Here is a 27,775-nt window from a genome sequence, read left to right as displayed (position 1 = left end):
GATGTTGTTCTTTGTCAAATGCTTTTTCTGCATTTATTGAAATGATCATATGGTTTTTATCCTTTCTCTGATTCAAGTGATCTGTCATATTTACTGATTTGCAAATGCTGAACCATCCTTGTATCCCAGGAGTAAATCTCACTTGATTGTGGTGATTTTTTAAATGTATGGTTGCATTTGGTTTGCTAATATCTTGTTGAGGAATTTTGCATCTGTGTTGATCAGATATATTGGTTTGTAGTTTGATTGTTTAAATAATGTCTTTATCTGATTTTGGTATCAGGACAATGCTGGTCTCAGACTGAATTTGGAAGCTTTCCTTTCTCTTCTGGTTTTTGTTTTGTTCTGTTTTTTTTTTTTTTTCTTTTTTTTTTTTGGAATAGTTTGAGAAGAATTGGGTATTAACTCTCAAGCGTTTGGTAGAACTTACCTGTGAAATTATCTGGTCCTGGACTTTTACTGGTTGAGAATTTGGGGATTATTGATTCAATTTTACTGCTAGTAATTTATCTGTTCAAATTTAGGTTTATATGTAAAATACTATGCATAACGCAGTCTATATTAGGTTGATGGTCATTTAAGTTCAAACCCATTCTAAAAGTGCTAAATTTTGACTCCCCTCTCCCCACCATTTTATGCATATGGTGGCACTGTACTTTACATCCTTTTATTTTGTGGATCCCTCAACTGATTTTTATAGATATAATTAATTTTACTGTTTTTGTGCTTTAACCTCCATACCGGTTTCATAAATGATTAATGTACTACTTTTATTATATTTGTACCTGTGAAATCTTTTCCTTTACTAATTTTCTTGCTCCTGATTGAGGCCTTTCCTTTCCACTCAGAGAATTCCCTCTAACGTTTCTTGTAAGACTTGTTTAGTGGTGATGAATTCCTTTAGGTTTTGTTTGAGAAACTCTTTATCTCTTTATTCTGAATGATAGTCTTGCTGGATAGAGTATTCTTGGTTTGAGGTTTTTTCCTTTCAGCACAAATGAGCACTCCCTTCTGGTGTGCAGAGTTTCTGCTGAAAAATCAGCTGATAGCCTTATGGAGTTTCCTTTGTATGTAACTGTTTTCCTTTCTCTTGCTGTTCTTAAAATTCTCACTTTTTGCCATTTTAATTATTATACATCTTGTTGCAGACTTCCTCAGGTTGATTTTGTTGTAGGCTCTTTGTGCCTTCTGGATCTGGATTCCTGTTTCTTTTTCCACTTTAGGAAAATTTTCAGCTGTTATTTCTTCAAATAAATTTTCTGCCCCTTTTTCTCTCTCTTCTCCATCTGGGATCCCTGTAATATGAATGTTACTACACTTGATGCTGTCACTGAGTTCCCTTACCCTATTTTCATTTATTATTATTTTTTAACTGTTCCATTTGGTTGGATTCCATTACTTTGTCTTCCAGCTCACTGATTTATTCTCCTGCTTTCTCTAGTCAAGTATTTATTCCCTATAGTATATTTTTAATTTCAGTTACTGAGTTCTTCATGTCTGATTTTTCTTTGAAAAGTATTTTCTACTTCTTTGTTGAAGGTCTCAGTGAGATCCTGTAATCTATTCTCAAGTTTAGTAAGTATCTTTATGACCATTACTTTGAATTCTCAAAATAATCAGATAATCAGGCATATTGCTTATCTCTGTTTCATTTAGCACTTTTGCTGTGATTTTTGTCCTGTCTTTCGTTTGGGAGATAATCCTTTGGTGCTTCATTTTATCAAACTCTCTGTGTCTGTTTCTGTGTGTTAAGAACGTCATCTACATCTCCTGGTCTTGAAAGTTATAGCCTTATGAAGAAATGGTCTTATAGTGCTGTTACCAACCTGGCTCTTGGGCTCTCTAAACAACAGAATTTGACAAGAGGCTGAACAGGAGTTCCAGGCAAGCCTTTATTGGGGCTTATGCTCTAGCACAAGGGAGACACCACAAAGGGAAGAGCCTTTAGGCTGGCTTGAGGAGAGGTCAGAAAGAGTTTTAAAGAAACTTTGATGGGAAAAGGGTGACATATAAGCATGTAGAGGTGGGGATTTCTTTTTTTCCTTCTTTTTAAAAAAATTTTTTATGTTTACTTATTTTGAGAGAGAAGAGAGAGCATGCACAAGTGGGGGAAGGGGCGGGGAGACAGAATCCTGAGCAGGCTGTGCACCAACAGCACAGAGCCCAGTGCAGGGCTCAAACTTACGAACTGCAAGATCATGACCCGAGCCAGGATCAAGACTTGGGCGCTTAACCGGCTGAGCCACCCAGGTGCCCCAAGGTGGGGAATTTCTTGACACGTGTGCACTTGAAGATCATGTATTTTTATGAGTCGTATGTGTATTTAGGATGTTAAATCTCCACCCTGGGTGTGATTTTTAGTATCATAATGAGGGAGAAAGTTGGTGAAAGGTCAGCAGTGAGGTCCATCATGGCACAGACTCTTTTGACTCAGTCTTTGCCAGTCTTTGTAGTAAGCATCTTCCTTTCAGTAAGCATCTCCCCTCCGCATTCCTACAAGATGTACTACTCAAGAGGCACAGAGTTTTAGCTTTTCTTTTTTTTTTTTCCTTCCTTATGGAGGCAACCAGAGAACCCCCGATTTAGCAGTCAGGGTTGAGGGGACCCAAGTCCAGTCCCTCCTCCATCTCAAACCCCACTCCAAGTGTTGTGACCTCCTTATTCTTATGGAAAAGGGGCCAAAGGTCTCATCTTCAGAAACTGCTTCCTGCTGAGTGGGGCCTCTTGTCCCTGCCCTGCCCTGGAGGTGTCTTGCTGACTGTTCTAATGATTTATAAGGACTGGGCTCATCCTCTACTGGTGCAGGTTGGAACCCTTCCACCACCATTAGCTTGACTTGGAATTGTTGAAGCCTAGAAGACACAAAGTCAACCAGGAGGTTAAAAACACAGGACCCACAAAGTGACAGCAATAACATGGCCACCAAAGGCCCAAGAAAAGGCAAGAACCAAGTCAACATTTGGGAGGTCCCCTTTAATGGAGTCCCAGGTGGTTTGGGCAGTGGGGTTGTTAAAATTATGTTGCCTGCTGGAGGATGACGTCAGCCTTCTGTTCCACCTGTCAAGAAACATTAATGAAACAAGATGTATCTACAACAGCACCTATTCCTCCTTATTCAGCTGGGACATAATCCAAGGCTAATTTGTGATCTAAGATGCTTGAAGTCAGAGAGTCTAATGATTTTTGTATGAGTTTAAAACCCTGTCCTGTTTCAGCCACCACTATGGACACAGTGGCTGTGACTTTGTTGTAAATTATTTCCCCAGCTAGTCCTATCCAGGAACCAACCAAGGTGATTAATTTGGTAATCAGTAGACCTACTGTTTGTCTGGACCTTTTTGGTGACAGATGAATTACATAGTTGTCAGGGAGTCCATCCCTTCGTCCAGCTGTTCAAATAATCATATGCCCTTGGGGTCCTTTCATCATCCCCACAGAGTAACAGGTGCTAAGACTGTCTATACATGAGCTATTGTGACAGTTTCTCTGAATGTTACCTCAAGTTGTCTAGCTTAGGCCAACAACAAACATTAAAAGAGAGTTAGAACTAGAATCTAACTTCCACAAAGGTGTTATTGAAACATAATTTTTTCTCTCTAAAGCCACTCTCATTTCCATCAAAGATAGCCAAATAAAGATGAACCTATTTGAAAAATAAGTTCAGTCCTAATAAACTTGGCCTGATTATTTACATAAGCACAGTAAGAATACTGATTATGTAAGTTTGCTTATATATATATATATATATATATATATAAATATAAATATATATTTACATATATATTTATATGTAAACATATATATACATATATATAATATATATTTATATTTTGTTTGCTGTAACTTTTTATAAGGAATTTTCAATTAAACTTTTAATAGCCTTTCAAGGCCAGAAACCAGTCCAAATACTTGCTGTCAGATTTGCCTTCAATACGTGTAGATTTGGGTGAGTTGCTTTTCTCAAGGTCTCCAAAATCTGAGGTTCCTGCACTTGCACTTTACTCACCTGGTAAAGCTGCTGGGAACTCTGTAAGCAAGGTGTCAGGCTAACATTTCCAAGGGGCTTTATTGGCTCCATAAAGTCAACCTTCATTCCTTACAGCTGTCTGGTCACATCTGAGTCTATGAATGTCTCTCTCAAATAATGACATTCCAGTCAAAGCCTTGGTTGTATAACCAGTGTTTCCAATCGTGCCCTGTTACAAGGAGAACAGATTCTTATTGAACTTATGTAAATAATTATAATTGCCACGTAAGAAAGCATACTCACTGAGAGCTTATGAATTCTGGAGGGTTCAGGTAGAGAGAAAAGATAAATGTTTCAGTTTGTTTACAAAGGAATATTTTATCAAATATCTGTAAGTAATAGATGTCATAAGAGAAAAATTTTCCTTAAATCTGAAAGAGCAAACATTAGATAACGAGCAGTGTTTCCAATAAGTCATAATAACTATAATATTTTTCAGTTCACTTAGTCCCATGGTATTAATTCCTATTTTGTGTGAATGCAGCTTTTCCCTTAGTTCCAGAAATTCTTACCCAGTTTAGCTTTATGATCTTGAAGATACCACAAATTTGTATTTGTAAAAAGTTCTTTTTATGAATCTTCTTGAAGCTGGAACACATTTGCAAGAACATCAGAATGTAACTGTAAATGGCAGAACTCAAAAATGGGCATGGTTAAAAATCCAATGGGAGTCCCTTATAAAACAGTTGACAAGAAAATTTGGTTATTTTTGTGATGCACAGCATTTTAATAATTAGAATTTTAAGTGATAACGTTGTTCCAGAACATATTAAAATTTTAGGAATTTTATATACTTTCTGGAACATTTACTCACAGCATTTACTCACACAATAGAGCCTCAGATTTATCACCGTTTGTGCACACTTCTCGTGTAACAACACACCAAATAGACAAGCCTAATTAGTTAAAAAGCCTTTAATTTAGAATTTGCATTTTGGGGAAGTTTGTTATAAACCTCAGAAGGTTCTAAAGAACATACCTAAATAGGATCATAGATTATTATAAAACAATATTTAATTATTCAACCAAGGTGGCAACAGAAGATTACAAAGGCAAATATATAGGGTTATATAGTTGTTAGCAAAAGTTAGCTCCTTTATTTTTTTTTTAACTTTATTTTGAAAGAGAGAGAAAGCATGAGTCGGGGAGGGGCAAAGAGAGAGGTAGAGAGAATACCAAGCAGGCTGCATACTGTCAGTGCAGAGCCCAACACAGGGCTTGAACCCATGAACCGTGAGATCATGACCTGAGCCGAGGTTGGGTGCTTAACTGACTGAACCACACAGGCACCCTGAAAGTTAGCTCCTTTAATGTTGAGAGGATTTAGTTTTCTTAAGTAATCAAGACCCTGATAAAACCAAATATAGAAATCTTGTTTTTTTCTGGGCAGATAAAGGAAAACAAAAAACTTTGTTTATAATTTATCAAGAGCAGACCAACAATCCAGGAAAACTTTGCTTTTTTCGTAGAGGGAAAAAACAAATTTCAATCTTATATTAGTGTACTTTTAAGACTCCTCCATCCCAGTTTTTGTTCTGAACATTCATAAATTTTTTTTTCCAGAGATTCCCTTTTGCAAACCTACAACTTTTCTTTTTCATTCAGATTTTGCCCTAAGTTTTTTTTGTCTCTAACCAGTCTCATTTCAGGACATAATGACTTTCTTTTCCCTCAACAAAAATGTATTTTTATTCCCCATACTTTATCTTACCAAAAACATATCTCTAACATCCCTTGATTGAGTACAGAGATGTTTTCCTTATTATTTCTAGTAGTCTCAATTACATTTATCAGTATTTTTCATGCTTAGAAACCTTAATTTCTAGTAGAAACTGAGTAGTAAGCAATTGTGAACTGTTATACTAGTATTCCTTAAAGATTTTTTTTTAACATTTATTTATTTATTTTGAGAGAGAGAGAGTGCACAAGCAGGGGCAGGGCAGAGAGAGTGTGTATGTATGAGTGGGAGAGGGGCAGAGAGAGAGGGAGAGAGAGAGAATCTCAAGCAGGCTCCACACTGTCGGAACAGAGCCCAATGTGAGCTCCAACCCATGAACAGTGAGATCCTGAACTGAAATCAAGAGTCAGACACTCAACCAAATAAGCCACCCAGGTTTCCCCCCCTCCCCGTGTTCTGTAGATTGGCACATTTATGAATATATTTCATAATTTCTAAAACCATATTTCCTCATAGTACAGTCTTTTAATAAAGCATAAAACGTATTTATTAACAAACCCAAACTGATCTTTAGTTTTCTTATAATAAGACAGTGTAGGTAAACCTGTGTTTAGTATTTAATGTTTCATTTTATCTTATTTGGAAAAGGCTTAGATATCCAATGAGTTTGAACCAATTTATCATTTAATTACCTAGCAAAACTTCAAGGCTACTAAAGATTTTGAAAGCTATAAACCTTTTTATATGTTTAACCCACTTGTTCTTAAAATTACCCATGTGAACTGCATGTGACAAAATCAACAATCATTTTAAGTCATTGTTGAGACATTGCAACAGATACAACACAAATTTAGCTCATAAATTCAGGTAGAGTAAAAGCTGATATCTGTATTATATTTGATCTTGATAACTCTAAAACTCATGTCTATTTTAATGAAACCAACAACCTTGAAGTAGCTTTAATATTGAATATGTTGCACCTGTGTCTACCAAAAAGTTGATTGGGGCACCTGGCTGGCTCAGTGGGTGGAGCATGGGACTCTTGACGTCAGTGTTGCAAGTGTGAGCCCCATATTGGGCTCTGAACATTTTCATTCAGATTACTTGAGATTACTTGAGAATAAAACCTTAAAAAAAAAAAGTCAATTCCTTCCCCACTGTCAGTTTTATCTGGAGCTCCAGTGGGGAAATCTGAAGCGGGCCACTGAAGTCCAGGGGAGTCTTTGGGCCCCTTCACGCTGATTTGGGAGGTGCTTCAGTTGGAACCTCATAAGGAAGTAGCCCGACAGCTTGGGGTGCTTTTTGCTCCTTGATAGTGAGGGTGGGGGGAGCAGGAGCTGCTGGTGTTGACGGCCCCAAGGATCTTATAGGAGCAGCCCAGGAACAGGAGGAGGGGGGAGGTAGAGGCAGAGGTGGCAGGGGCACCCCCGGCAAGGCCAGAGGCAGATTCAAAGTTTGGACTAACACTTTTCCATCTGTTTCCTATCTCTCCCTCCTGCGAAGCAGGCATTTCCCCTGGTTGCTTTTCAGCCCTTTCGAGGAGCTGGAGGAGGAGCAGGCCGTGGGTTGGACTTTGGTTCTGGTGCCTGGGCTTGGGGCGGTGGATTTAGGGTGTCCAGTGTCTGCCTGTCTCCCTCCTCCTCTTCCTCATTCCGACTTTTGGGAAGGGGGTCAGGTGTCTTATTAGATTTTTGTCCACACTTGTCTCTCTGGTCCGTCAGTCGGGTCACTTCCACTGAAGCATCTTTATTTTTATTTTATTTTTTTTAATTTTAAAAGAAGTATTTTTAGAAGTGGTCACAGTGCCCCAGGCTCAGGGTATAGGATCTGGGGTGCAGCCCCTCTGTGCACAGGTGGAAGCCCGGGGCCTGAGCTCCCCTGCTTGGGGAGCAATAACGATGCAATGAAGCATCTTTATCATGGGGGAGCTTAAAAGCCTGAATGTAGGGAATCTCATCTCCTGTATTTGATCTCTGACAGAGTAACTCCGGTTGCGAGACGGTGTGATAATTTAACGATCCATTTAGTGGCCATCTTTTTACTGAGCTCAAAACATACATAGGCTCAGCAGTGTCACGATAAAATAGATTTTCCCTTTAGGTACAGGATCACAACTGTAAGTGTGCCTATCAGACAGAATTCGCCTCAGCAGGCTGAGATGTGTGGAAACTAAATCCTCCCACCCTTATGCAGGCTACAGAAACAGACGAGGCCCGTCTCAGGTCTCCCTTCTTTGGGGAGAGAGGTACAGAGTCTGTTCCCACTCAGTTCTCTTTGGAGCTGAATGATTTAGACTCTCATATTATTAGCCAGAAAATTTACACAAGCCTTCTATTAAAACATCAATTTGTATAATGCCGAAATAAAACAAATAATCCATCAACCCCTTTAGGTTATTCCCACCTAGAGAACACTACCGGTAACCATCAACAGCTGGAATCGAAGTCAGGATCATCAACTCAAATTGAGGAGGTCCGGGTATCAGGAGAAGTCCCCCGATACACCTGTGAGGTGCTGAGAAACTGCAGTGGCACAAGGGGCCGGTGCTGGCACGGAGCAGCCGGGGTCCAGGCGACCCCCAGGTGTTCTCAGGTGAGTTGCTCTGATGTCCTGCCAGCTGTGCCAGGAAATGTCAATGCAAAATGAACAAACTTTTTAAAAATTTTTAAAAAGGAAAAGAGTTGAGCCCAAGCTAGTACGGCTGTCCAGGATACACAGTCTTCACAAAGAGAGTGCTCTGGGGAAGGAACATTTGGTGCAGGGTTATATGGTTTTTTCACATAAAGATTACAAATTATTATGACAAAGAGCATTCTAGAAAATTCTGACTTTCTCTCGTGGTTTTAGTATGTGCAAGGCTGAATGACTTTATTTATTTTTTGAATATTTTTATTTATTTTTGAGACAGAGAGAGAGCATGAGCAGGGGAGGGGCAGAGAGAGAGGGACACAGAATTTGAAGCAGGCTCCAGGCTCTGAGCTGTCAGCACAGAGCCGGACCTGGGGCTCGAACTCACGGACTGTGAGATCATGACCTGAGCTGAAATCGGACGCTTAACCGACTGAGCCACCCAGGCGCCCCAAGGCTGAATGACTTTAAAAAAAAAAAATTTTTTTTTAATGTTTATTTCTTTTTGAGACAGTGAGAGAGGGTGAGCTGGGGAAGGGGCAGAGAGAGACGGAGACAGGCTCCAGGCTCCGAGCTGTCAGCACAGAGCTCGAACTCACAAACTGCGAGATCGTGACCTGAGCCAAAGTCGGACGCTTAACCGACTGAGCCAGCCTGGCGCCCCAAGGCTGAATGACTGTTTAATATTATGGGAACCAGGAAGGTTTTTTATCTTTACGTTTGGAATGCTTTTTGGTGATTTTTTAAAAAAATAAGGCAGGGGCGCCTGGGTGGCTCAGTCGGTTAAGCATCCGACTTCGACTCAGGTCACGATCTCGCGGTCCGTGAGTTCGAGCCCTGCGTCAGGCTCTGGGCTGATGGCTCGGAGCCTGGAGCCTGCTTCCGATTCTGTGCCTCCCTCTCTCTCTGCCCCTCCCCCATTCATGCTCTGTCTCTCTCTGTCTCAAAAATAAATAAACGTTAAAAAAAATAAAAAATAAAAAATAAGGCAGATGTAAAATGTGGGCTCAGGGCAGGGCGAGGTCCCATGCTTTGAGATTTGGTTGAATCATTTTGTCCCTGATAAATGTTAAAGTAATGCTTTCCTGGGAGCCCACGTATTATTTAGGAGGTCTTCACAGAGGCAACAATGATATCTAAGCAACAAATTCTAGCGGCGAGGCCACAGAGAAGCCCACACTGTTCCTCCTCCCACAGATGGGGACAGAGGCTCGAGAAGTGTGTGCCCTGCTGTTGTGGTTGAGCCGTGTTCGCCTTCAGTCCAGGTGTCTGCAGTGGCCCTCTTTGCCTGTTGAGGGCAGAGTTTGGTCCCAATGGTCTTAAGGGGCCAGTGTGGGGCTGCCCTGGGCTTGAGTTGGGTCAGACCAGATGCCTCCTCAGCCCATCTGCCAGAACTGGTCACACTGAACTTCAGGGCGCTCTCCTTGCGTTGCCCCCCTGAGAGGCTTTTACTGATGGGCGGGGCCCGCAGTCAGACCTGACATCTGTCCCCAGTCTGCTGGGGTTGTGGTGACCCGGAACTGCCGGGCTCTCTCTTTGTACTGCTCCTTGTGAGGCTTTTGTTCATAGGCAGGGCCAGCGGTCAGATCAGATGTCTGCACCCAGCCTCTTGCCGGTTACTTTCCCCTGTCCCCAGGGCAGGAGTCACTTTGGAGTGGCTGGTAGGGAGCCGCTTGCACAAGGAGAAGCTTGTGGTGTCGCTTTGCATGGACTCCCGCCGAGCGGGGCAGTCGGATCGGGTAGTCCACAGGAGAATGCAGGGGCAGGACGTGGTGTTAGCAAGCTAGGTGGTGAGGGTTCATGTTGTGTCTAGGCTGGGGTGAGGGCAGACAGTGCCCACCAGCTCTTTGGTTCTTGGAGAAGTTCCCAAAGATCTCTGCCACTCCAGTGCATGTTTTGAGGTTAGTAAATAAATCTCCTTCCCGTGTACCCCAGGCACTTTTCAAACTGCTGCTTCTTTGGGGGGGATTTTTTTTGTTTTGTTTTTTGTTTGTTTTATATTATCTTTTGTTGGTGGTGTGGTTTTTTTTTTTTAATAACTTATTGTCAAGTTAGCTAATACACAACGTAGTCTTGGCTTCAGGAGTAGATTACTGTGATTTGTCACTTACATACAACACCCAGTGCTCATCCCAACAAGTGCCCTCCTCAGTGCCCATCACCCATTTCCCCTGCCCCTCAAACCCCCACCCCCATCAACCCTCAGTTTGTTCACTGTATTTAAGATTATTCTGATTTGCCTCCCTCTCTGTAACTTATTTTTCCTTCCCTTCCCCTGTGGTCTTCTGTTAAGTTTCTCAAATTCCACATAGGAGTGAAAACCTTTATGACTTTCTCGGACTTATTTCACGTGGTGTAATACCCTCCGGTTCCATCCACGTTGTTGCACATGGCAAGATTTCATTCTTTTTCATTACTGAGTACTATTCCACTGTATGTATATATACGCTGTATATATACACTGTATGTGTATATACACACACACACACACACACACACACACACACTGTATATATACACTGTATATGGCAGGGACCGTTTCCTATGCCCTTGCTTTCCGGCTTTCCCAGTGACAGCCCACTGATTTTTAAAGTTCTGGCGTTAAGACCCACTAATTGTACAAACTCGAAGTTAAGCCCCTCTGGACCCCAAAGCTGCATGTTACGGGGATTTGTCTTCCCAGTGTACGCCCCTGTGTCCAGAGTGCCTGGTGTGGGATCTGTTCCTTTCCCTTTGTGCACACGGTGTGTCCCTCCCATTTGTGATTAGTCTCGTAGGTTGGTTTGCTTTTTAACCGGCTCTGCCCTTCCTACCATTTTGGATGTAGCCTCCTTTCTACAGTTACCTCTGAAGAGCCATTCTGCCAGTCCTTGGGTCATTTTCTGGGTCAGTTACACGAGTGTGGGTGGTGTATCTGTGGACAAGGTTAACCTAGGATCCTCCTCCACCATCTTCCCTGGAGTGTATTTTTGTGGATTGTGTAAGATACTGGTCCAGCTTCATTCTTTTGCATGTGGATGTCCAATTTTCCCAACGCCATTTATTGAAGAGGCTGTTCTTTCCCCATTGTATATTCTTGGCTCTTTTTTTGTAAATTAATTGACTATATGTGTGTGGGTTTATTTCTCTATTCTGTTGCATTGATCTATGTGTCTGTTTTTATGCCGATACCACCCTGTTTTGATTGCTGTAGTTTTGTAACATAGTCTGAAATCAGGGAGTATGATTCCACTAGCTTTGTTTTTACTTCTGAAGACTTCTTTGGATAATCATGGTCTTTTGTGGTTACCTACAAATTTTAGGGTTGTTTGTTCTATTTCTGTGAAAAATACCATTGAAATTTTGACCAGGATTTCATTAAATCTATAAATTGCTTTGGATAGTATGGGCATTTAAACAATACTAATTCTTCTATTCCATGAGCACAGAATTTCTTTCCATTTATTTATGTCATCTTCAATTGCTTTTATCAATATTTTATATTTTTTAGTGTACAGTTCTCTCACCTCCTTGGTTAAATTTATTCCCAGGTATTCTTTGTGACGCAGTTGTAAGTACGATTGTTTTAATTATTCTTTCTGCTGCTTTGTTATTAGCATATTGAAATGCAACAGATTTTTCTATACTGATTTTGTATCCTGTAATTCCACTGAGTTTTTTAGTTTTAACCGATTATTTGGTCATGTCTTTAGGATTTGCTATACATAATATCATGTCATTGACAAATAGTTACAGTTTCGCTTCTTCATTTCTGGTTTGTGGGCCTTTTATTTCTTTTTCTTGCCTAATTTCTCTGGCTAGCATTTCAATACTTTATTGAATAAAAGTGGGGAGAGTGGGTATCCATGTCTAGTTCTTGATGATAGAGGGAAAACTTCCAGCTTTTTACCTTTAAATATCATGTTACTTGCAGGCTTGTCATATATGGTCTCTATTATGTTGAGGTACGTTCCCTCTATACCCACATTGTTGAGAGTTTTTATCAGTGGATGTTGAGTTTTGTCAAGTGCTTTTTTTTTTTCATCTTTTGAGATGATTTTGTGATTCTCATTTATTTTGTTAGTGTGTTATATTACATTAATTTGTGGATGTTGAACCATCTTTGCATCCCTAGAATAAATCCCACTTGATCTAAGCATATGGTCCTTTTAATGTGTCGTTGAATTTTGTTTACCTATATTTTATGGAGGATTTTTGCATCTATGTTCATCAAGTATATTGGCCTGTGATTTTCTTGTGGTATATATCAGGATAATGCTGGGCTCATAAAATGAATTGGGAAGTACTCTTTCCTCTTCTGTTTTTTCGGAGAGTTCTAAAAGAAAGGATTGGCATTATTTGGTAGAATTCACCAGTGAACTTCTCTGGTCCTGGACTTTTGTTTGTTGGGAGGTTTTTGATTACTGCTTCAGTCTCCTTACTAGTTTAGTAAAATTGGTCTGTTTAGATTTTCTGTTTCTTCATGATCCAGTCTTATAGATTGTAGGTTGACAGGAATTTTTCTCATTTCTTCTGGGTTGTTCAGTTTAGAGTATAATTTTCCCAGCGGTCAGTCATGATCCTTTGTATTTCTGTGGCACCAATCTTTTCTTGGTGTGTCTAGCTAAAGATTTACACATTTTGTTTATCGTTTCAAAAACTAGCTTACTTTCATTTATCTTTTTCTGTTGCTTTTTTAGTCTTTATTTCACTTATCTTTGCTTTGATCTTTGTTATTTTTTTCTTCTACTAAATTTGGGCCCTGCTCCTCTTTTTCTTGTTCTTTGGTGTGTAAAGTTAGGTTTTGCTTTTTTGGATTTTTTCTTGTTTCTTGGGGTAAGCATTTATTGCCATGAACTTCCCTCCTAGAACTGCTTTTTCTGCATCCTGTAAGTTTTGGTATGTTGTATTTTCATCTTTGTCAAAACACTTTTTTATTTCTGTTTGGTATTTTTTTGCTCATGGGTTGTTCAGTGGCATGTTGTATGATGTGCATGTATTTGTGAATTTTCCAGTTTTCTTCTTGTAACCGATTTCTTGTTTCATCCATTATAGTAAGAAAAAGAATGCTTGATATGATTTAAATTTTCTTAAATTTATTAAGACTTGTTTCGTGGCCCAATATGTGATCTGTCCTGGAGAATATTCTTTGTGCGCTTGAGACTTGGTTTTTGGATGGAATGTTCTGTATATGTTTGTTACATCCATCTGGCCTAATGTATTTTTTTTTTTTTTTTTTTTTTTTAAATTTTTTTTTCAACGTTTATTTAGTTTTGGGACAGAGAGAGACAGAGCACGAACGGGGGAGGGGCAGAGAGAGAGGGAGACACAGAATCGGAAACAGACTCCAGGCTCTGAGCCATCAGCCCAGAGCCCGACGTGGGGCTCAAACTCACGGACCGCGAGATCGTGACCTGGCTGAAGTCGGACGCTTAACCGACTGCGCCACCCAGGCGCCCCCTAATGTATTTTTTAAAGCCAGTGTTTCCTTATCGATTTTCTGTCTGGACGATCTATCCACTGATGAAATTGGAATGTTAAAGTACTGTAGTATTATTGTATTACTGGTTATTTCTCTCATTATGTCTGTTAATATTTGCTTTCTATATTTTACCATTTTGGGGTGCATAAATATTTACAAATCCTATATCCTCTTGGTGGGTGACCCTTTTATTGTTATATAATGACCTTCTTTGTCTCTTATTACAATCTTTGTTGAAACTGTAGTCACCCCAACTTTCTTTTTAAGGTTTCCTTTTGCATGGGCTATCTTTTTCCATCTCTTCACTTTTAGTCTGTGTGTGTCCTTCCATCTGAAGTGAATCTGTTGTAAGCAGCATATAGATGGGTCTTTTATCTATTCAGCCACTCTGTGTCTTTTGTACATTTGGCTTTTTTTTTAAACGTTTATTTATTATTGAGAGACAGAGAAAGACAGAACATGAGCAGGGGAGGGGCAGAGACAGGAGGAGACACAGAATCCAAAGCAGGCTCCAGGCCCTGAGCTGTCAGCACAGAGCCTGATGTGGGGCTCGAACTCACAAACTGCGAGATCATGACCTGAGCCGAAGTCGGATGCTTAACCGACTGAGCCACCCAGGCACCCCTCTGTGTCTTTTGATTAAAGAATTTAGTTCTTTTATGTTTAAAGTAATTCTTGATATGTATGTACTTAATTGTCACCTTGTCAATTGTCCTCTGGCCGTTTTGTAGTTCTTTTCTCTTTCCCTTATTCTCCTCCCTTGTGATTTGGTGATTTTCTATAATGGTATGCTTGATTCTTTTTCTATCTTTTGTGTATCTACTGTAGGTTTCCGCTTCCTGGTTATTGTGAAGCTTACATGTAACAACTTATAACAGTATGTTTTAAGTTGATAAGAACTTAAGTTTGAACATCTTCTAAAGCTCTACATTTTTAACCCCCACCAACCCGTTTTATGTTTTTGTTCACAATTTAAGTCTTTTTATTTTGTGTATCCTTTAATAAATTATCGTAGTTATAGCTATCTTTGCTACTTCATGTTTCAGTTTTCATACAAGCTTTGTAAGTGATTAACCCACCACCTTTACAACATTAGACTCTGAATTTTACTATGTATTTACCTTTACTAGTGAGATTTATACTTTTGTATTTTCTTGTTACTAATTAGCACCCTTCATTTTAGCTCCAAGAAATCTCTTTAAAATTTCTTCTAAGGCAGGGCAACTGAGTAGCTCGTTTGGTTGAGTGTCCAACTTTGGCTCAGGTCATGATCTCACAGTTAGTGAGTTTGAGCCCCATATCAGGCTCTCTGCTCTCAGCATGGAGCCCACTTCAGATCTTCTGTTCCCTTCTTTCTCTGCCCCTTCCTCTCTGGTTCTCTCTCTCTCAAAAAGAAAATTAAATTTCTTCTAAAGCTAGTATAGTGCTGATGAACTTCTTTTTGCTTGTCTGGAAGACTCTTTATCTCTCCTTAAATTCTGAATGAAAACATTGTCAGGTACAGTAGGTATTCTTGGCTGGAAGTTTTTTTCTTTCAGCACTTTGAATAACATTCCCTCTGGTCACCAAAATTCTCCTGAAAAATCTGGTCTTACGGAGGAAAATCCCTCTTACATAAGAAATTGGTTTTCTTTTGATGCTTTTAAAATTCTTTCCTTGTCTTTAACTTTTGACATTGTAATTATAATGCGTTTGAGTCTCTTCAGCTTTGTATTTGGAACTCTCAGGGTTTCCTGGATCTGGATTTCTGTTTCTGTCCCCAGCTTAGAGAAATTTTCAGGTAGCTGTTCTTTCTTCAGATGAGCTTTCTGCCCCTTTCTCTTCTCTCCTTCTTCTGGAACCTTTCAATACAAATATTGGTCTGTTTGATGTTATTTCATAAGTCCTATAAGCTCTCTTTTCTACATTGTTGGGTTTTTTTTTTTTCTTATTTTTGCTGCTCTGATTGGCTGAGTTCTGTCTGCCCTGTATTTGAGTTTTCATGTCCTTTCTTCTTCTTCATCCAGTTTACTATTGAACCCCTCCGGTTATTTTTCAGTTCATTTATTGTATTCTTTAGCTGTCCCTTGGAGGAGGACCTAAGTCAGCACCTAGATTCAGGCTGATTGTACGTAAATCAGACTGTCAGGCAGCAGCTTTTAAAGTATACAAATATATACAGTCCTATAGGACTGCAAGCATTAGGTCCTGCCATCTACCTAGGCTGGCACCCTGAGTGTCAGTCACAAACATTAGGGTGCCAGGCAACTATATGAGCTCCTTTCTGGGAGATACCAGCTATCTGAGGCAAGGCAGATGGAGGGCACAGGGTGGCATCTACTGACTTACCGGCTAAGTACAGCATCTTAGTAGGTCTCTAGATGTATGTCAAACCAAAAGCCAGCCCCTTCGGTCGAAAGCTCCAGGACACGCAAATAGTCCCTTCTCACAGGAAGAATGGGGGTGTGTTTCAGTCTGTATTGTGCCCTGGGGTTTGCAGCAGGCCAGAGACTGCCTGCCTGTTTGTGGCAGTCAGTTGTACGGGATACAGGGATGCCGACCCTGCTGGCCACCAGAGCGGAGCAGTTAAGGGGCATCCGCGAGGTGGTAGCTGCAGAAAACAAGGCAGCAGACGTAAAAACGGGGCACCGGACGTTGTACAAGCTCCCCTCTGGGAGATACTGGAGCACGGCAGAAAGAGAACAGAAAGATAGCCGTCTGAGGTCTCCGGAAAGGTTTGCAGTCGGCCCTTAGATGTGTGTTTGATTGCAAGTCTATCCCTCAGACGTAGCCATGGAGATTAGCCAACAGGCCTCTTTCACAGAAAGTTTGAGCTCTTCGGACCATTGCCTCTTGCTTTGCTCTGGAAATGGTAGACAGTCAAAAACTCTTTCTCTGTTGATGACAGTCCTGTGTGACTCACTAGCCGGTCGGCCACCACGGCCAGGCGGTCTAGAGATGTCACCTTGCAGCACCTGCAAGAATCGGGGCACCTGATGAGGGTCTGAATTCCTTTCTGGGAGATACTGACAAGCCGGAGTGAGGCAGGGAAAGAGGGCAAGCATGACGTCCACCAGCTTCCCTTCCCCGAGAGTCCGTCAATGGGCCTCCTCCGGACGTGTGCCAAGCCAGAAGCCTGCCCCTCAGGCCGAAGCTCCAGGACAAGCACAACAGTCCTTTATCACAGGAAGACTGGGCAGGTGTTGCCGTGGTGTTAGCTGGCCATGAACTGTCTCTCCAACTGTTACAGTCTTGTGGGTCCCCAGAATGCAGGCGCTGCTGGCCCCCAGAGCCAGGTGACCCAAGGGGCGTTCACACTGGGTGGCAGTTGCGAAAACGGAGACACCCGGTATAAAACCAATACCAGGTGCATGTAACAGCTCCCCTCTGGGAGATACTGGTGCTCTGGAGGGCAGTGGAGGGAGGGCATAAAGATGATGGCTGCTGGGGGAAAAAAAGAAGGAGCCTGGATTAAAAAGAATTTTTTTTAAAGTGTCTGCTGGCCTCCATCCTTGGAGAGTATGCCGGCGGGCCGGCCCCTAGATGTGTGCTGAATTAGATGCCTGCCTCTCAGGCCGATGCTTTAAGATAGGTAAAGAAGCTGCTTTCACGTAAAGTCTAGCCGCTTCTGCACTGGGCCTGGTGCCGGTGAGTCCAGGGGCCTGAGCCCTTCAACAGCCATTTCTCAGTTTGCACGATAGCCTTTTGGGTCTCAGGGATGCAAACCCTGTGGGCTTTCAAAGCTGTAAGTTTCAGGGGCTTATCTCTCAGCGGTAGGTCTTAGATGTTGGGGTTCCCGATGTAGGGTTCAAACCCTTCACTCCTCCCCGAGAAGGTCTGGATTTCCAATGCTGGGGGGGGGGGGCGGGGTTCGGCAAGATTGCATCCCTGCCTTTCCTAAACACTTCAGTGCGAGCTGTTTGCCCGATGTTAGGAGTCCCTCAGCTTTGGTTTTCAGAGGAAATTGTTCATTTGTAGCTGTACATCTGGTGTGTCTGTGGGAGGAGAGGAGTTCAGGATCTTCCTATGTCTCCATCTTGAAGGAGCCTTATTCCTTTTTCTGACTAAATGATATTCCATTATATGTAAATCCCTTGTGTATCCAGTCATCTGTTGATGGACGTTTAGGTTGTTTCTCCTTTCTGGCCGTTGTAAGTGCTGCTGTGAACATTCATGTACAGGTATCTGAGTGCTCATTTTCAAGGTTTTGGGGTATATATATACCTACTTGGGACAATTGCTGTTTATATGGTAATTCTGTTCCTGTTGTAGAACTGCCAAACTGTTCCAACAGTGGGTGCAACACTTCACATTCCCACCGGCAGTGGGCGAGGGATCCGGTTTCTCTGCATCCTTGCCAACAGTTTTTTTTTTTTTTTTCAAGTAAGCTCCAAGCCCAGCTTGGGGCTTGAACTCACAACCCTGGGATTAAGAGTTGCACGCTCTACTGACTGAGCCAGCCAGGTGCCCTTCCTTTTTTTTATAGTTATCCTAGTGGGTGTGAAATGGTATTTCACTGTGGTTTTGATTTGCATTTCCCTAATGACTAATGTTGAGGACATTTTTATACCCTTGTTGGCCGTGTATATATCCTCTTCGAAGAAATGTCTATTTAAGTCAAGACAGTCAATTTTTACAGTGTTTTCATAGGCCTTTTTGTAATTATAAATGCACCAGAAGTTTTATTGTAGCTATAACTTTCAAGCAGATTCTGATAGGACTTTGAGAAACCGTCTTACAATTTTACTAAGCTTCATCCACATCACAAGAAGGCAACAACTTAAAATACAGACTCCATTAAGGTACGTTTTGCTATCACCTTGGAGCCTCTTTAGAGCCATTTTATCCCCACTGGATATCATTATTGGAGTTTCTGGTACTGATCATCAGTATGAACCTTTAGGTGGTGCTCTTTGATTAAAACAGTATATTCCTCAGCCAATTTAAATACAGTAGGACATCCTAGGAAGAAAAGTGGTTTTGTTTTCTGTTTGTTTTTTTTTTCCTTTTTTTTGAGGGATTATCTCCCAGGTCTGCTCAGAACTTTTTCTCATACAATTTCTGTTGCAGAGTCTAATCTGTCCCATCTCCTTTTACCCCATTTCCAAAGATCCGGACATGAAGTTCTCCTCCAGGAGACTGTCAGTTGTGGAATAGGAAAGAGGCAGGTCCTGATTTCGCACCATATAAAGCACCCCTAGGCTGAAACTGTCATCTGGGCAATTGTGCCTCCCAAAGAAGCCCCCCACCGGTGTCTTTCTGCAGAGAACCTCCTTCTCTGTGTCACAGTCCCATTTCCTTAGTGGGGTCACTGTCTGGGAGCTGCCTGCCTGTACTGCAGCTGGCTCAGCCCATTCAGCCCTCCCAGGCTCAAGCCTCAGGTCTGCCTCCTCTGCTCTCCTGCCCTTCAGCATCCTGATTCCCCTTTGATCATTTGCTCACTTCCCAGCCCCATAGGTGGAAAGTTACCTATGTTTTTATTCTGGTTTCAGAACCTAGGTCATTTTAAAAAATCGTGCCTCATCTAAGTATGCTAAGATCCACCCTCCCTGGACACAATTGGTCTTGCCAACTATAAATCCATACCCACCGCCTCTCAGGTCTAATGGCCTTTTCTCAGTAGCTTCTCCCCTAATACTCAATACCCTGCCCCTAACTTGTATTTCTCACCAAAGGACCCCTGCGTTTCTTTAGAAACCTTGCAGACCTAGATTCTTCTGTCACATACCCTACTTGAAATATCCTTTCCAAAGATTTTACTAAAGCATTTATTTTTTAAACAAAAATATACATTAAATCTGATTTACAGAATATAGAAATAATTTATCCAAAGCAATTTGCATTTTACAATTGTTAATATTGCACCCAGCAGTGTAAGTCTTTGACACATTTGCGTTGTCGACCTTTCCCACAATTCACAAAACAGGAGAGAAAACGGAGAAGAATACAAGCAACTTTTCTTTACCAAAGAAAGAAAGAAAAACAATTTACAGTTTATGTACAAGAGTTGTAAACTTCCAGAACTTTACTTCCATAGAATAAAGAGCCATACATTCTTTCATCATTCCTAGAATATGAATGATATACATGTTGTGATTTCCTCATAGGAATTCAAAGGGACAGGTATTGTGAACATTCACAGCCTAATGGTAAAGAACAGAATTATTGAAAACACTTCTGTATCTCCACTAGAATATGGGAACTAGCATGTGAAAAACTAGTGTGTGAAAAGCCTCGAGAAAAATAACTTTTGCCTCTTTGAGGATAGTTTCCATAATTGCTTAAAATCATTTTCAATTTTGAAGGATACTCTGTTAGAAATGTGGCTGCCAACAGCCTTTTTTTCTCTGAAGACAAGTGAAAAAGTGGGGTCTCTGTTCAAATCCCTTATAAAACACATGTAGGCAGGCACAAAGTTTGCTTTTCAAAAGAAAGCGTTACAAAGTCACAATTTATCACGGCTACCCCTAGTTTTTAAGAACTTTAAAAAAAAAAGTCCATAAATATTTAAATGCATCTTTTCAAAATGGAGGGAAGGAAGTGGCTAAAATATGCAGTAGTAAGAGTAAACGTAGGTGATGCACACTTTTAACCTGGTAGTAAACCGAAGCAGACTGAAACCTTGTACTTATGAAATGTGAAGTGATTTTCCTTGATTGAACCAACAGGAGAACATGAAACCATGCAGCTCATTATCTTCCAGGTGATGAACATTCAGGATTTTTTCTGTCGTGGCCATTATAAATAAAAGGTCTTTGTTAAGAAGGTACCCAATGGGGCAAAAAAAAAAAAAAAAAGTAACCTCTGGTTATGTATGCTGAAGATCCCAGGTAGGAATGATCTCATTGTAATTTTACAATGCGGTACCATTTGCACTGAAATACAAGTTTCTAATTCTGTCCCAGATCGAGACTGGATTACGACATCCCCTCTGAAGCCTAATGGACACAAGCAGTTGAACAAGAGGACTTTTGAAAAAGGTATTCTTGGCTTCGCCATTGCAATAGTCCAGCCCAAGTGGTTTGTTAACAAAAGTTGTTGTCTTTAACATCCTCGTGACAAATTCAGTTTTTGGTTTTTTAAAAAGTCCTGAGAGTCTTTCATAAAAAAATAGACATCTGTGTGTGGGTGTGTGTGCCGGCTTCGCCGCCGCATCAGCTCTCCACAGTCCGCCGGTATTCCGCGGTGCCCTCGGCTATGATCGCGTCCAGTGGGGAGCGCTTCTTCCGGATGCTGCGCCCGGAGGAGATGAGGTCGGCGTAGCCGCGCTGGTGCGAGAAGGCGTAGGCGGAGCGCCGCGAGGACACGCCCCGGCGGAACACGTGCTGCCGCCGCTTCCACTGCTCTTCCGCTTTCAACCGCTTGCGATGCTTCTGGATCTGCGGGGGGAGGGGGCGAGGCCGACAATGAAATGGAAGGGCTGTGGTGGCGGAGGTGGACGGGCACTAACGCCCAGGGGGTGGGGGCCCTCCTGAAGTCTGTCTTGTTTAAGGCGGCATCGCCGTGCTCCTTTTATAGGGGACGGCACGCCGAGCGGTTACGTAACACTTTGAAGGTCTCGGACCTTCTGGAAAACGGGGAGCCGGAATTCCCACTCGCCTCCGCTACCGTTCTTTGCCACTGACAAATTAGACTGGGACAGGTTCGAGAGAAAATTCCGCCGTTCCCTTTCCCTTGTTGCTACTGCATCTTCTGGTCAGCAGACATGGGAGAATAGGGGGCACTGAAGGTTGCTTGCCTAGCATCTTCTCTCTCCTTCCTGATGAAGAAGGAGTAGAGTCAAGAACACCTTTCCTGCATACAGTCACAACCCTCTTGGGCTGTGGAGACTGCTCCCAGGAGCAGGGCTGGTTGACTTCCCTTGCTCCGCACGAGTCCGGCAATGGCCGTGTGACCTCATCTGGCTAAGGAGATCTGCATGATGTGGCCTGGGCCCTCCCATGCACAATTCTCGGGCTGCTAAGAGAAAGCTATGGAGCAGTCTCCTGTCTTCATCTGGACAGGGGTGTGTCAGAAGGAGGTGCCTGGAACTGCAGTAGCCATCCCCCCAACTTCAAGGTGAAGCTCATAATGAGGATAGCAGAGGGGAGAGATGGAAAGAACCCCAGTGCTTTTGACAGACGTTTAGGTGCTCAGTCCCCAGAGCCTGAAGCCTGCTGCTGATTATGTGAATTGAAGTGATACATTGTTTGAACAACTTGTAGCTCAGACATTCCACCAGAAAAGGTGGCATTTTCTATACGTACGTACATACCCCAACCTGTTTGCAGGGCAAAATGTTAATATTGTAATTGTTAAATTAGGGGATAGACATATGGGGGTTCATTATACTATTCTCCCTTTGATAATGTTTAAAATAAAAAGCATGAAAAGAAAAATCCCTGTCCCAAAGGGACGGGGTTAAAGAGAAGTAGTATTAAATAAACCTCATACCAAACTTCCCATGAGTTTAGAATTTGCAGGAAAGCTGCTGTGGGGACACGCTCTGATTTCTGTGAGGGGCACTCAGAATGAGGAGAATACTGGTTTTTTTATACCTTATCACTTTCTGATGGCCAAATGGTCATTGACAAGAAGCGTATGGCAACGACGGGCAGTAAGCACACTGCAACGGTCAGAATGATGGTCAACCAAATGTACGGCTGTCTCAAGGCATTTGATGCTGTGCCTGCAAAAACGTGGAGGATGAATCACAGAGGTCCTTCATCTGAAGAACATAGTTAATATTCCGTAACCCTTACATGCATTGTCTATGGTAAAATTTTACAATCAGATTGGCCTCCCCAGAACATTCCATCACTGCTGAAGGAATGAACATTTTAAAATAGGACTAAGCAGGGGCGCCTGGGTGGCTCAGTCGGTTAAGCGTCCGAATTCCGCTCAGGTCATGATCTCGCAGTCCGTGAGTTCGAGCCCCGCGTGGGGCTCTGTGCTGACTGCTCAAAGCCTGGAGCCTGTTTCAGATTCTGTGTCTCCCTCTCTCTCTGACCCTCCCCCGTTCATGCTCTGTCTCTCTGTCTCAAAAATAAATAAACGTTAAAAAAAATTTTTAAATAAAATAGGACTAAGCAAAACAAAATCAGGAAGGCAAATGTACATCAGCAAATGACTAAGCGAAAAATAAAAAGTATGTTTGTTGACATCGTATTAGGTAAAAATGCAAAATTAGGCAATCTATTATACTTCTCAATTTTTCCAGGAATTTATTTTTCAAAGTTTATAGTTTGAAACTCCAGATAACAATAACAATTAGCACTGCCGTTTGTATGACAGGTCTTAACACTAGGTGTTTTATTTGGGTCATGCTATTTAGTCAGCTCTGAGGGATAAATAAGTTTCCTCTTTGCCTCATAAGAAAATTGTGGAGAAGTAAAAAGATTCGCCCAGGGTAACAAAACTACCAATGGCCACTTCTAAACTAAAACCCACATCCATTTGACTAGAGCCATACTTTTTCCACTGCAGTTCGCTGCTGGTTTATGGCAGAGGAAGTAACAATTCTATCATGCAACCAGGTAATCATATTACTACCCAATTTTAAAGCTATAATTAACATCCCCTAGAGCCAAATTTGTCACAGTGTTTTCTGTACTTACACTGTAAGTTTATAAAAATGCCTTTTTTGAAAAAATGTGTTGTTATACTGCTAAAAATGTGTTTAAAAACATTCCCTTTGGGACTATTCTAACAGGGCACTAAATTTTTTAAAACACAAAACAATGCAACCAAAAACAACCACAAAAAAAAAAATGAGCTTAATCCCAAGAAAAGGGTTACCATAGCAATGGTCTTTTTACAACTGGTCATAAAAAAAAAATACAAACTCATCTTTTACAGGGAAACTAGTTCATGGGGATTTATTTTTTCCATTGTGAACTCAAAGCTACTCTATTTAAGAAATTTGTAAATTCTGATTCATGATATAAATTTTAAAATATGTGTGAAATAGCAATTCACATTCTAGCATTTATCATTTGTCCTATTTTATATGGCTATAAAGTATTTCTAAAAATTTACTGCTCTGGATTCATTTTTATAATGATGTTACAGTTTTCTACCTTTGAATTCTAGAATTTCCTCATACGTGATTCATAGCTTGATTAGCTAATATACTATTTTTATTAGGTCTTTGAATTATTTCCACTTTTTAAAAATAATTGGAATCGTGGTGGTGGTATAATCTTTGTACAAATTAGCTTTTCCAAAAATTGGTATGTTTTATCTTAAGGTGTTTTCTCCAATTGGAAATACTAGGTCAAAATGTATGAGAAGTTTTATAGGACGTGACATATTTCCAGATAGTGCTTTGAAAAAATTATATTAATAGTTTACATGCATACTCAATTTCTCATTACCTACCAATATTAGATTCTGGGGGTGGGGATAAAAACTAACTGAACAGATGCACAATTGTATCTTAAAACTTTTGGGGCGCCTGGGTGGCTCAGTCGGTTAAGCATCCGACTTCAGCTCAGGTCACGATCTCACGGTCTGTGAGTTCGAGCCCCGCGTCGGGCTCTGGGCTGATGGCTTGGAGCCTGGAGCCTGCTTCTGGTTCTGTGTCTCCCTCTCTCTCTGACCCTCCCCCATTCATGCTCTGTCTCTCTCTGTTTCAAAAATAAATAAACGTTAAAAAAATAAATAAACTATTTGAATCCTTTAAAACTTTTTAATTTTGCTTTCTTACTGTCACATTACCACACTTCCAGCCCACCACTGTTGTTCGTTTGCCAGTCAGGACATTAATTTTCACTAGCAATAATTTGCACCTTGTGTTTTACTTAGAAGTTATGTCAGAATCTAAACTAATAACATTTCTTGACACCTTTATGTTTGGAATTTAGAAAATACCAACCTGTAAATTGAAATGCAGATGGAAAGAGAACATGTATCCCAGCACTATGAAAGTCAAACATGATGCCAAAATAAAGTGCAATGCTGCCAAAAATTGAAAAAGCATTCACAAAGGTCCAGTAAGAAGTATCCAAGCCAATCTGTTGGGAAACCAGAGAAAGAGCACTCATTTTGGGGAGTCACCAAGAAATAAAGGATCCAAGGATTCTGAAAACAGAATTCAGCAATTTAAGCATGGTCTGGCTTGAATACTAAACAAACAGAAACTGCCCTTGGCTCAGGTGAGAAGTAGGAAATGTGCTTGGTGTAAGGGGTGACAATAGCGTTCATGTTTTGTAAAATGGCAAAGGCTTAGCTGGAGGGAGAGTGACAGCCAGATGGCTATGCGCACTGGTCTGTGTACAGAAATCCTGGTAACTCACAGATACAGAGAACACTTGACCAAAGCCATGTACCTGGAAGTTGACTGTTATTATAAGAGCAGAAGCAATCGTCACAGCAAAAGACTGGTAGTCTGAAGGTGCCTCTCCATCCTGCCCCACAGTTTGCAGATAAGCTCCAAGAGGTATGAAGAAGAGGACCATCGATGTTAAAATTCCGTGCACCAAGCTTACGAAGAATCTCTTATAGTTGAAAAGTAAGTCTCTTTGTCCTACTATGTACAGCCCAGGGAAGCGGAGGCTCAGTTTGTCACTCACATCCTTAAAGGGAAAACACCATTAGCTCCGTATCCGCCAGGAATCAAAGAACTCTGAGATCCATTACAGTTTATACCTCACAAAGAGTGTCAACTTACTCAGTTTTAGGAAGGCAAAAACTCAACAAGGTAAGTCCTGATGAGTTGGCAGTGTGCAGAGGCCAACCTCTTTACCTTAGTCCACCATTACTTGATATTTAATTAAGATACGGATAGGTAGAAATTTATTATTTTGCTGTTCATAGAAAGAAAGCAAACTAGTAATTAAAAAAAAAAATGGAGGGAGGCTATTTTTACCTCCTGGGAAAACAGATTCTGATTAATTCTTTGGGAAAGTATTTTCACATACAAGTTGATGGGTTAATTCCAAATTATTCTTTTTATTCATTAAAGTACTTTAAGTACCAAGAATCGCTACTAGATAGAATGTGAACTAATTTGGGAATTAAACACCTAAGTTTAGAGAAATATTAAAATAGTTGATGTTTACAGTAAGTTATAGAGACATACTATACTGTCGGGTGTCTGAACAAGAAACTGTTAGTGTCCAAAAGGAAGATAATACACTTTTTTGTCAATGAATTCAACCCAGGCACAGAAATCCTCGTTTCTTACTATAAAACAGGAAGCACAGTTCCTCTGGTTGCCTGGCAACAGGACAGCCATAGGGTTTTCTCAGGAAGAAGGGAAAACCAAAAGAATGCAGTGAAATAATATTTGCTTTTTGCTTCTCGAACAGGTGCTCGGTCTGCCCTGACGTGTCCCTGTGAGCACGAGGTCCTACCTGGTCAAGCAGCCCCATGAGGAGCACGGGCAGGCTGGAGTAGAGCACGTTGTAGAGCGTGATGAACCAGTCCTCGTACGCCGTCTGTGGGGAGGTTAGAGTCTGCGTCACAAACCAAGACCTGCTGCTGGCCTAGTCAATGCACATGCATTCTTTCTCAACTGGGAGGCCCCCAGCATGCGTGGGGGCTTCTGCCAGAGTAAACCCCACTCCTCTGCATCTGCCGAAGGTGTGAGTTGGGTTCAACGGAATGGGCAGAATCCACACTCCGCAGAACAGACCTTCCTTCTAAAATGAATGGGAGAACATACACCAAAACATTTTTTGGGAAGGGAGTCCGTCCATTCTATGTGAAGAATGCTGGAAAATATGTTGGTGCCGATCCTTTCTGTATCCCTTTGTTAACAAATTCGGAGTACATAAACCCACAGACCGGCCCAAGAAGCACATAAGGTGTCATTCGAATGTTCTTTGCTTTTACTTTGCAAGTCCAGCATTTCTATTTAAACATTTTGTGAAGCAGAATTTGAATTTTAAAAACAGGCGCCTGGGTGGCTCCGTCGGTTAGGCGTCTGACTTCGGCTCGGGTCATGATCTCACAGTCTGTGAGTTCGAGCCCCGCGTCAGGCTCTGTGCTGTCAGTGCAGAACCTGCTTCGGATCCTCTGTCCCCCTTCTCTCTCTGCCCTTCCCGCCTTGCTCTCTCTCAGAAATAAACGTTTAAAAAAAATACGCTTCTGAAAAGGATGCACAGGGTTTGCGCGCACACACACATCCTCAGGGTGGCAGAGAGGAAACAGGCCTGCTGGTCACCACCAGTGGTGGTGGTCCTGCATGGGAGCAGGAAGAAGGCCCTCGTGTGTTCAAGGTTGCTCCTGACCCACGGTTCCCAAGGCTCCTCTGATATCGTTTGAGGCACACCATCAGAAGTTTGGACAACCACAGGCGCTGACAGGTTCAATTTTACTAGTGATGCTTTTCTGCCGTATCACCGTTTTAACATATATGACCCCCACTCCCATTTCAGCCATAACTTAAAAAAAAAGAAAAGATTGAGAACAGATCTGTGATCATCCAAAATTTAGATAATCCCTTTAGCCTTGATCACAATAGCATTGTTGATTTGCTATCAAAGTTGAATAATTTATCATTATTCCTTAAGTTTATTTATTTTGAGAGAGCAAGCAAGCACGGGAGGGACAGAGAGAGGGGGAGAGAGAGAATCCCAAGCGGGCTCTGTGCTGTCAGCACAAAGCCTGACACCAGACTTGAACTCATAAACTGTGAGATCATGACCTGAACCTAAGCCAAGAGTCAGACACTTAACCAACTGAGCCGCCCAGGTGCCCCTTATTGTTCTTAATGGCAAGGTAACTTATAAAAAATCTCAGGCAAAACACATAAACAAAAGCCAGGAACAAATCCCAACTTTTCAAAGGCAAGCTAAAGTATTTTTAAAGCACCAGAAACATTTTAGAAACATCATCGGGATGCCTGGGTGGCTAAGTCGATAAAGTGTCTGACTTCGGCTCAGGTCATGATCTCACGGTTCGTGAGTCTGAGCCCTGCATCGGGCTCTATGCTGACAGCTCAGAGCCTGGAGCCTGTCTTTGGATTCTGCGTCTCCCTCCCTCTCTGTCCTTCCCCTGCTCACGCTGTCTCTCTTTC

General features: G+C 41.6%; 1 protein-coding gene and 1 long non-coding RNA gene across 5 annotated transcripts in view; one reads left to right on the top strand and one right to left on the bottom strand.

The window, feature by feature from the left end:
- Window positions 1-27,775, top strand: part of LOC124517085 (uncharacterized) — a 47,007-nt gene that overhangs the window by 17,742 nt on the left and 1,490 nt on the right. The window contains exons 2-6 of one of the 4 annotated variants that reach the window (XR_006963295.1): window positions 8,098-8,297; window positions 20,679-20,753; window positions 24,618-24,908; window positions 25,172-25,264; window positions 26,064-26,561. This is a non-coding gene — a long non-coding RNA (uncharacterized LOC124517085). Of the gene's footprint in view, window positions 1-8,097; window positions 8,298-20,678; window positions 20,754-24,617; window positions 24,909-25,171; window positions 25,265-26,063; window positions 26,686-27,775 lie in introns of those variants that run through there. The other 3 variants (XR_006963296.1, XR_006963297.1, XR_006963298.1) reach the window with 3 other exon arrangements.
- ATP8B1 (ATPase phospholipid transporting 8B1) overlaps window positions 19,607-27,775 on the bottom strand; it is a 66,049-nt gene continuing 57,880 nt past the window's right edge. The window contains exons 23-27 of the mRNA XM_047086319.1: window positions 26,109-26,192; window positions 25,083-25,328; window positions 24,629-24,767; window positions 22,311-22,441; window positions 19,607-21,152 (exon numbers count right to left, since the gene is read on the bottom strand). Coding sequence (XP_046942275.1) covers window positions 20,928-21,152; window positions 22,311-22,441; window positions 24,629-24,767; window positions 25,083-25,328; window positions 26,109-26,192 — 825 coding nt within the window. The 3' untranslated portion in view covers window positions 19,607-20,927. The remainder of the gene's footprint in view (window positions 21,153-22,310; window positions 22,442-24,628; window positions 24,768-25,082; window positions 25,329-26,108; window positions 26,193-27,775) is intronic.

Source organism: Lynx rufus, unplaced genomic scaffold (assembly GCF_022079265.1).
Source record: "Lynx rufus isolate CCGP_SWC_20201006 ecotype Redwood Valley unplaced genomic scaffold, mLynRuf1.p SCAF_20, whole genome shotgun sequence".
In the NCBI taxonomy this organism is placed as follows: domain Eukaryota; kingdom Metazoa; phylum Chordata; class Mammalia; order Carnivora; family Felidae; genus Lynx; species Lynx rufus.
This window is presented reverse-complemented; position numbering and strand designations above follow the sequence as displayed.